Source organism: Ptychodera flava, chromosome 11 (genome assembly GCF_041260155.1).
Source record: "Ptychodera flava strain L36383 chromosome 11, AS_Pfla_20210202, whole genome shotgun sequence".
In the NCBI taxonomy this organism is placed as follows: Eukaryota; Metazoa; Hemichordata; class Enteropneusta; family Ptychoderidae; genus Ptychodera; species Ptychodera flava.
In genome coordinates, this window is record NC_091938.1 from 27185550 (window position 1) to 27196365 (window position 10816).

The window sequence follows — 10816 nt, forward strand, 5'->3', positions numbered from 1 at the left end:
CACGGACTGCACTGACACGCAGATTACAGCCGATGTGTCTTGCCATGCCTAATCGGCTTTATACACAAGACAGTAAAAAATACACACTTCAATACATTAAACACAAACCGCCAATATATGAACGGTTTGTTGAGTTGCTTTCCCTTTACTAACTAACCATTGAAATCAAACGAGTTTATGAAAAAATATTTGTTATAAAGTTACCAGATCTAAAACGTAGTCTCTTCAAATTAATCATTGTCCGTGATAGTCAGGATTAGACTATTCAGTTGACTAGGGCAAAACATTGTTTTGAAACCCGAGCGTGTACCGAACGGGATTTAGTGAACGCTTTGTAAGCGACGTTCGCAAGGGAACCGGTGTCACCGTTAAGCCCATTAGTCTATTTAGTCGAAACAATGGATTCTTGTTTTTCAAGTAACAGGCAATGGTCGTCTAGATGGACCCCACGTTGTTTTCTGGATTTTTCGAACCTTCATACAGCATATTATCCACAAAACTATAATCCTAATCCTGCATTTCAGCATACTCGACCACCTCAAAATCGTCTCCGTCTTCGTAAATCTCATTGTCTTTAAAACCGGCTTCCTCGAAATCGATATCAGATATACCGTTTATAACACAATGTCGCACGGAAACACTGCCACTCGCACCTCCATTGACGCCCTCGATGGCTTCGTTCGGTGAAGGCCGAGTCGTTGTGTCACTGATCCCGTCTCCTGAATCAGGCGATATTAAGCTTATACATGAAGGTTGTTTCTCATGCCAATAAGTCTGTTCGGCAGAAGTAGCAGGCACGTTCGAATATGATGTCGCTTTTTCATACTTGATATTCTTCAATTCAACGTCCTCGGCAACCCACATTGCTCTTTTCTGCCTACCAGTTGCCAATGTTACATCTTTGGTATTTTGTGTATTTGACGTTAACGCCCCACATAACATCCTGTAGATGCAAAGAAAATAAGAAATTGGTATTCCTTTCCCATTAGGATGTTTACCAGGAGAAGGCAATGGATTTAAACGCCTGGGCAAAATATCAGGATCATTTCAAAAGTAATTTACAAATGTTGTAATCAATGAGCCATTGAACTTATATATACAGTTGGTTTACGTGGCATCATAAAGTATGGTGTATTTAGCTTTGTATACCAAAATAACAAATGCATGATAATACGACTCGCAGAGTTTTAAATTCTAACAAAACTAATTTCGATAACATTAGGCAGATTCTTTTACTTTTCTCATAATCTTCTCTTCGGTATTTCACTGCAAATAAAAGTGTTAACTTATTTTATGGCTACCTAACTAGTGTGATAAATGAGTTTGTTCCGACATTCAAAATCAAAAACAGGCCATCCCGAACTTGAGTATTGTAATGATTTGTTATGTCTTGAAAAAGCAAAAAAGCAAGAAGAATATTTAAGGAATCCAAGCGCTCGATCACTACGAATATTTTGCTAACTTAAGATCATCTTTCAAAAAGCTGCGTTACTTTATATTCAAAGAATACATTTCTGATATTGAGCATTCAGAGACACATAATTCTAAGCGTTCTGTGCCTCTGTTCCTCAGAGCATTGTTTTCCATCATAATATACGGATCACAAATCTCAGTTTATTGCACAATCTTTTTAGCAATTATTTTAATTCTTTTTTCACTGATGGAGCGTCTTGGAGATTCTGTTAAAAGCTCATATATTTCAGATAAAGTTGATGCTCTTGAAGCAATACTCAAAGAAATTGACCTAATAGAGAATTATTGTTTTTTATGATTGTTCTATAGAATGGTTGTCAGTTAAATAGAGTGTCTGAGATCAAGGACGTCGGTGTTATCTTAGTTTCTAATCTATCATTTGAAAGGCATATTGCATAAATGTGTAAACGAGCTTTTTTAATGCTCTGTGTGATAAAGACATAATTTAATATATTTTCTTCTCCAAGAAATTTGACATCCCTGTATATATCTTCAGCTTATATAGTAAAAAACAGATTAAAGTACTGATTGATTTTCCGGTCTCCCAACTGCCAATATTTGAGTGATTGTGTAGGTTAAGTTCAAAAATTTGTTTTTTAAATATATATTTGAAGTTTTCTGGCCACTGTAATATAATGACAAACAGCCCTTTCACCTTTATCTCTCGCTTCGGCAGAAGTTTTGGATCTGACTTTTTTAAACGAAATTATTTCAGAAGACTTTCTTGTCCCTATGTTTTCTTTCAATAGCGCCACTTGGATGCCTTAGGGTTCCCTCTTTATTTTAAGCTCCATGTTGTAAGTGAAATTTAAGAAAACTTCCCTTTATCCCCAATGACTATTACACTGTGAAAACGATTGCTTTCGACATATTTTTGCCTAACACTGCTTTTGACACTTTTATGTTCAAATATTTTTATTTTGGGGTCCTTGTATACGTTTTGTACATATTGTATTTTAGAATCCTTTCTGTTACCTCTATCGTTTTGTTTGTGCTATTGTACTGTTTGTTTGCATGTTTGTATGCTGTTTATTTTTTCGGAGTTTGAATGTTCTTAGGCTATTGAGCCTGTTGACCCTTGTAATCGATAAAGCAATGTATCAATGAATTAATCAATCAATCAATCAGCCAATCAATAAAACTTCATTGTGTTCAAAAAAATTAATATTGTTGCTGCCAATGCAAAGGTTAAGAATTCTGTGAAAATCGAGAACAATGAAAAAAGAAACACAACATTTACCTTGAGCGCCAGCAAGTGATCAACAAAATAAGAGTGACAATGAACGCCGATCCAGCACCACAACCTATCGCAATATCTGTAATGAAGAAGACGTTCACATTAATATTCATAGCGTATTAATTTTTTTACGCCTTTTAAAGTGGTTTCAGATTAAAGTGGTTTTCAGATTGATAAAGCGTCAACAATGGTGATCCAGCCTTGCTTTATGTCTTAAAATAATCTCAGTTTAGTTAACTTGTTTTACAATTCCACAATAGATAAACAATTTACGTCAGAGAAATTCCAGTTCATTTATTAACATTTATGATACAATCAAAATGGACCAACATGAAAATGTATATGAAGTATACATTCAAAATTGTCACATTAACATTTAAGCTTTTTTTACATTCCCTATTCAAGCCTTCTTCAAGACAGTTCAGAATTATATATGTAAGTGGGTTGTTAATATCTAATACAGAACTCCTTAATTAATTGCAATATAAACTTACAGCATTATTTGAAATTGTCAATAGAGCAAAAATTAAGTAGGAAACTTATATATGATTACCTACACTTGTTCATTGGTAATTCTTCGTCCTGAGTACCATTGAACTGAAATATTGTTGCATTTGTAGGCGAGTCACAGCATTTGAATGTGTCATTTTTTCCCTGTGTTGGACCCAAGTCCTCTGTGCCCCCGTTTTCGTGTCGACCTGTGTCACCAAATTGGACAAAGGAGACATGAACAAATATATCAATGTAGAGCCTTTCAGACGATCAAAATCTTTCAGTGCCGCTGGTCTGCTGCTTTTGTTAATCATTTTGAAGACCGTGGCAGAAGAAGTCTTGTTTTCATCAAACATTTTATATTGTTTATTTAATTAACTCAGAAGAATTTTGTTTATATTGGTAAGTTTTAGGCAATTTGCTTATCTAATTCTAAAATTCGTTCCGTAACAGAGATCCTATATTTATCATGAAACAAAATGGTTAAAAGCTTCCTTGTGTATCAGTACACACAAACATATTTCAGACTGGACGATATCTCAGGACCTCCTCCTAGCAAGTACACAAATGACACCAATGTACGTGTAAAGTGATCTGTAACAGTCCCCGGATGGTTGGGGCACTGGACTCGGATCGGAACTAGTGCACCTTCGTCTTTTCAAAAAGCAAAGCACAGACTATACAAATTTTCTCTGAAACGTAGGTCAAAAACACCACCATTATAACATCGATATCACCATCATCTTCTTATGTAGCAAGACAAATGATAACAAGACGAATAATAAGAATAAGTAGACGTTTGTTCCTCTCCAATTTAGATTTTATCTAATTGTTTTAATCGCCTTTTTTAAAGTACGAATCAGATGGCAAGATATTATGTTCATACTTTCACAATTTTGCAGAAAACTCACCACTACAAGCGTACAAAGAACCATTCCATGTCCCATTTTCAAGGCATGTTATTGAACAATTTATAGTCGACGGGTAATCCGTATGGCTCTGCAAAACCAATGTCTCTCCCGGTAAAAATCTGTGATTTCCATCGTACTTTAAGAAGCTATTACCAATGCTATCATTGAACGAGCACTGCCATACAGCTAGATAAAAAGTATAATTGATGATGATGCGTAAGGTGATGTTATTAATCTTCACAAGTTCTCTGATATCGTGTTGTCAACAGTAGTTTATATTCATTACTCATAGTTGTAAATTTCTCTGTGCATAAAGCAAAGGAAGCAACAGGACAGGTATTCACTCCCTTAAAGTTTTAAGACTTGGATTTCTCGTGATATATCTAAAGGAAATATATTTATTGGGGTTTAGCTCTGAGGGATTAAAACATCGTGCACATATCATAAAACAATTAATAAAAGTGTCGTGTAACTGAAAACTAATTTGTCTTGAATCTGCTTCGATAAGTTCTTACTCTTATGTTTAAATTTTTCTTGGGTAAGGCTTTATACTTATTTTGAATATTGACATCGTCGTATTAATGGAAGCCACACATAACATTCAGTGCATGAATATTTGCGATCACCCAAACGTTCAGTTACTGTTCGTGTTATTGGACGAAACAAAATAGGTCCTTCCGAAAATAGTATTCGGCTCTTTTTAGTTAGCACATATGTAGCAGCCTATTGCTTAGTATAAAAGTATGCAAAAGAAAATTGGTTTCGTTTTCATTTACCATAATAGACTATTGCTATTCTTCCCTCCTGAAGAAATTTAACTTCAGCTGCCTCTTTCTCCGAGGAAAGTCCCACCACAACCTGGTTTGACTTCGAGTACGGTACCTTTGGTAATCCACAACAGTTACTGGAGTTGTATCTTCCGAGTGATGATCTATGCCCATCACTGTCTCCGATTTCGAGGAAGTCTTTCTCCCGAAGGAACAGCTCAATGAATAGTATCTTTACCAATGAGTCCTTATCTGTTGTTACATACCAGGTATAAAACATATGCGACGGGAAGGGGTATGGATAAAATGGAGACATCAAAATACCATGTCGACCAGTTCTTTTTACTGTATACGATTTCAATACAGCTGCAAGAAATAAATGCCGCGTTTAAATGAAAATAAGGCAAGGCAACAAAATCTAAAATTTAAATGTTAAAGTGTCATGAAAGACTCATTTTAAACCATATGAATCTGTAGTATGATCAATGGTGAAATGATAGCATGTTACATATTGAGGTATTCTTTATTTCTTAATCACGCTATCGTTGCCTTGCCAAATGACGTTGGTACTGTCTGTGCGTTTCCTTCCCAAGCCTAATGTCATCATTAAAAGTCACCTGTGACGTCATATTGTCATTTTGTGAACAGTTATAATATTTATGGATTTATGTACGTGGGTAGATTGCACTTGTCTATTGCAACTTGATCAGTCAAATAATACCTCGAATGAAAATTTAAGGTGTCAAGAGTTCGAGGAATGTTAGCCCCTGACTAATTACAATATCGTAAGCGTACCCATATCTTATGCCCATGCTGAACTGAAGATCAGCATGGTTTGAGGAAAATGAATGGGTAGTACATGTCCAAGGAGTAATCACCCTGGCAAAGTGTGGACAGCGATAACTACGGCTTACGCCAAGGCAAACAGTAAACACTCCTCAGTGATATTGAATACCAATAATGCCAATTATTGTTATAAGGAACTGTTTACATTATATTTTGCATTTGTTCATATAAAGTGTAGGTCGAAAGCAAACTGATGCCTTTAAATTTTGTGGAGTAAGAAGCTGTAGCTATCTGAAAGTTCCGAACAGTTTTGTTTATTGGTCATTAGATATTTAATGTATATTACCTTATAACCGGCATGTTTGTTCTCACGGGCGACATACAAGCTTTAATAAATATTTTGGCGTCTGTTACCTTTCCACTCGATTGTAAATGTGGCTTCGTCACTAGATTTTCCGTTTTTAGACGACTGCAAGACAATAACCAAGTGATTCGACGTCGAAACAAATGTACTTTGCTTTACTTCTTCACAGGTATATGTCCTGGTTTCGTTTCCGTCCACGACCTCAGTTATAACAACCGACACGCTCTTATGTGATAGTTTACAGTTGATCAAGGCACTTTCGATCACCGTACCATTTGGAGCTAAAATATTCCATGTTTTGACGTTCTCCGATTCATAACATTTTGGTAAACCTCGTGAGTATATTCTGCCCTCTTGACCGGTCACGAGTGTTGTTTGGTTACAGTTCCTTGCTGCAGAGAATAATATTTTAGTTCAATATGTATCAAACATACATAGAAAGAAAGGGCGATTCTGGAAAATTATGATTTCGTTATCCATTCACCTATATGATTATCTATATACTTATCTCTATTCGTTAGGGTAATCGCTTCTACATTGTCCCTTGTATTTGAATTTGCCAACAAATCCATCAAGGATTTCCTGTGTAAGCTGATAAAAACACCTAGGCATCTCTTTCTCAATTTTGGCTCATTTATGCTTCGCTGAGACAGAGTTAACAGTCTGATTACAAACTACCTTGTTACATGTATTAGTCTTCGATAGATGTAGTCTCACACTTACTTTTTGACTGTTTTCCTATGTTTAACCAAATTCAATGTGATTATTTGCGAAAAATAAATAAGTGAGACTAACAAAAATGCGCGGAAGTTCTGTAATAAAATCCGACTTGTTCTATCTTTTACATTTGATGAGTTGAAAAGTATTTTCTCAAGAGTCCATTTTCTGAAACAAGCATGTTAACCTTGGGCATGTTGATAGTAACCGTGTTTTGCAAAAACGTTCTCTGGTATTTTTCAGTATTAAAAGTGTTCTCGTTGCACAAAAATAATTTCACTCAAAGTGTTAGTAAGCCTTTGAGATAAGTCAGGTACTCACCTTCGAATTCGATTACAAAGATTGACCGAGTGCTGTTGGTATCGTCAAGCGTTTTAAACGTTATTTTCATTTCATTGGATAACATGTCTGGTATTGTTGGATTTGAACCGTTGAGTTTTGTATAATGTAAGCGTTGACTTTGTGTCATTGACATATCGTCAATAATTACTGTATCTTGAACGTTCCGCAATGCGAAAATGACGAATCTACTTCTTATAAACGTCTTTGTTGTTGTTATATACCAAGAGCAATTTAACAAGTGGTTTCCGTATGATCCTGGATATCCAGGTGAATATATGAAACCATTGTTCTTTCTAATGCTGGTGTTGGAATCGCAGATACCCATTGACCCTAGGATACACAAATACATACCATTTGTAAGGCATAGTTGTTTCAATTTTGTTCGTTCTTCTTTGTGTTTAAAACAATCTTACTGACAGAGGTCTCAGACAGGTCATGTAAAATATGAATCACTTACTCATAGGCATTGTCTTTAAATGTGAGGTTTACTGAATCATTTACGGATGTATTGTGTTTGAATAAGTATCTGATCATATGATTTTTGTTGTCTATCTCATTTCCCTTTTAAAACTTAATAACTGTGGATAAAGTAAAATGGTGAGACTTCAAATAACACATTCTATGACAACAATCTCTGCGGCAATATTCGATACAAGTGTGAAAACGTGTTCTCTTTGTAGCAAGGCCCCTTCCAGTCACAAAACATCATTGTAATAAATGTAGCATCCCATCGGCAATTCTTGAGTTTATTTCTCGAATAATCTATGAAAATGAACCCTTTTTTAGTCAATTCCAACTGTCACTTATCTCATACCTTCAAATCATATCGGTCTTTGGAAAATCCAAGTAAATTTTTGTACGCTATTTTTTTATCAAATCTGCCTCATACTAGTCTCACCTTTGTACAAGCCAACGCTGGATGGCCCGCCACAAGATTGCAGTTCACTCCCAGTACATGGAGTATTACACTTTTCATTCGGTAGTAGTTCATCTCCTTTATAGCTGGGGTTACCGCAATAGCAAAATGTACCATTGTTGATGCCGGCAAATAAATATTTTCCTTGACAAAAGTTGAGACAGTGCTGAATTGTCATATTTTCGCTCTCTGACCGTTTTCCAAAATAAGCATCGGCAGTGTTGTTGTTACTTTGGAAACATCCCAAGTAATCTGCATCTAAAATTGACAACAATTTTTATGCATTAAGGTGGATACGTAGCTGTGCAGTTATATTTAGGCGTGTGCGTAGCTATGTAGGTGGGTAGCTAGGTCGGTAGCTTGGTTGAGGACAGTTCCCGCTTTGAAGTTACTATTAAGGTAGCGGTAAAGGCTATTTTTGCACCAATTCTTTTCTCAGAGTTAATGTCAAGTTTCAAGTGTTAGAATCAAGATATTTAGTTCAAATTTTCAGGATAACTCCCTTAGTTAATACTTTCTCCAAAGAATATAAAAATTGTATATTTGTAGCCATGATTTTGAAATATGACACCAATCAATATTAAAATTTAATTTTTCATATTTTTTTTACATAATAATAATTGGGTAGTATTAATATTACCATATTAGTTATAAATATGTTGACACTATTAATTGTAAGATTTGTACGGCAGGATTTGTAAATAAAATTTGTTTTTATGATTTTACATGGGTTTACATATCAAAAAATTATTAAAAATTCTTTCAATTTTCAAAATGTGATTTTTCAAAAAGTACTTCAAATACAGGAAAACTGTGCCGTACAAATCTTATCTGTAACCTTGTTAATAGGCTGTAAAAATTCCATGTCCATATCTCATTTCAAAGGTTGGATTAAATTGGTATAAAATTATGTAGGAAAACTGTTATTCTGTCAAAAATGTTGAAAACAAGCCATATTTGCACCCCTCTTTTGAAGTCACAGAGCAGTCTTTTTGGTTAATCTCACTTTTGACACCTCTTTGACACTCAAAGAATCTAAAAATGCATTTACAATAGCAGTCACGCATTCTGAATGCAAGCACTGCCTTGTCAAACTTTCCTGAAAAACAGTAAAAAATGACTTTCCCTTTTCAAACATTTTTTAAAAGCTAGGGGACCTCTACCATAGTTAATACACTAAGGACTCCCCAACTTCCTCTTATTTGGTCAGTTTTTCAGAAGTTTCAACGGGCTATAACTCTGCAATGCCTATGACCCCAAATGTCTAGTTTTTTTTATTCCACAGAGAATGTTGACTACTTTTATGTTTTAATAGTTTATTGCAGTGTTTATAACTGACGCTCTAGCCTTTACCGCTACCTTAACGCAACATGAACTTACAGTTACAGGACACAGTGGCACTTTGCCCTGTGCATTCTTTGTATGTACCGGAGAGAGAGAGAGAGAGGGGGGGGGAGAGAGAGGCAGACAGACAGACAGACAGACAGACAGACAGACAGAGCGAGAGTGAGAGAGAGGAGAGAGACTGAGACAGACAGACAGACAGATGGCAAGGCAGACTTACACAGAGAGATAAACAAAGAAAGAGAGAAAAGAGGGACTCTATGCTTTGATTGCTACAAAAAGGCGTAAATATTTGCAGTATGTGTTAAAACATACAGGATATACCGGAATCAATATTTCCCTTTACAAACAATAAGAGGCATCAAATGCTTCAGGAAAGATTTTACTAACATCAAATCTACTGCTACTGAAGTGTTTCCTTCTCGGACATTCTACATTATTTCTACTTCACTTCATCTCGTCCAAGGTCAAAATTTTACTCCATGAAAAGTCACATGAAACTATTCCGGCAGAGTTTTTTAAGAAGTCAATAACCATACATAAAAAGAAAGTTCAATGTACACGAAATTCTACGACTTTAGTTACGAACGAATAACAAATCCTACAATTATCATGGGAAGTCAGACGACACATAGTGTTTATCCAGGTATGCTATGTGCGTTCGTTTGGCTGAAGAGGACGCGATACATCATGACGCTACAGTTTTTACTATATTTTGCTACAGTAACAAACTCTATTCTTTGCGATGAGGATGTTTTATCGACAGCTGGTTTCGTCTTCAGCACTTTCAACTAGTATCAAATGTCCGTGTAAAATGCACCATTAAAACTCGATGGGCAGTTCAAATAACCTCTATTGACGTCATAGATAAAAAGTGCAAATAGATTTTAAGATTCAACGACATGTGATTTGAAAAGTTATACGATTGATAGCTATTTTTCTGAACTTTTATTCAAAGATTACCATGATTTTGAAATTATGTAAGTGTAAACTCGCATATTTTAGCTATCTTTCTAAATCATCGAAATACCAAAACTGCAAGTACATATAAAGAAAACCATTTAAAGCTAAATCTTGTTAACATCGTCCTTGATAACGGTGCAATACACGCTCTTGTCGAACGTCTGGAGAGTGCAATAAGGAGTAATATCCGATGGCGCTAGTTCCATATCGGTAAACGTTGATTCACTTTCTCCGCCGACGTGCGATGTCTCATTTGGGCTGTCAGATATAAATATCGGGTTCCCAGCATGCTGTGATCGTGACGCAAATGCCTTACATAACAACCTGTGTTTAAAAATCACAATGACTTTATCCTCCTTTCCTGTTCGGATTATTGTTAAAAGTCACTTTAGTGAATATCAGAGCAGACGATTTGGATGTATTCTTCGCAGGGCAACTTCAAGTAGGCCTAATGCGGCACGGAACTTGTACATAGTCTTTAGGAGCCATCGAATTGAACATCCC

At 35.7% G+C, this 10816-nt stretch overlaps 1 protein-coding gene across 1 annotated transcript; it reads right to left on the bottom strand.

Moving 5' to 3' along the window:
• Positions 1-507: 507 nt before the first annotated feature.
• Positions 508-9418, bottom strand: LOC139144445 (cubilin-like). Its single transcript, XM_070715144.1, has 8 exons — positions 9386-9418; positions 7988-8263; positions 7069-7419; positions 6081-6422; positions 4890-5246; positions 3268-3408; positions 2714-2789; positions 508-943 (listed from the first exon to the last, which is right to left on the bottom strand). The coding sequence occupies exons 2-8, from the start codon at positions 8181-8183 to the stop codon at positions 508-510; spliced, it is 1899 nt and encodes a 632-aa protein (XP_070571245.1). The 5' UTR covers positions 8184-8263; positions 9386-9418.
• Between the last annotated feature and the right edge of the window lie 1398 nt (positions 9419-10816).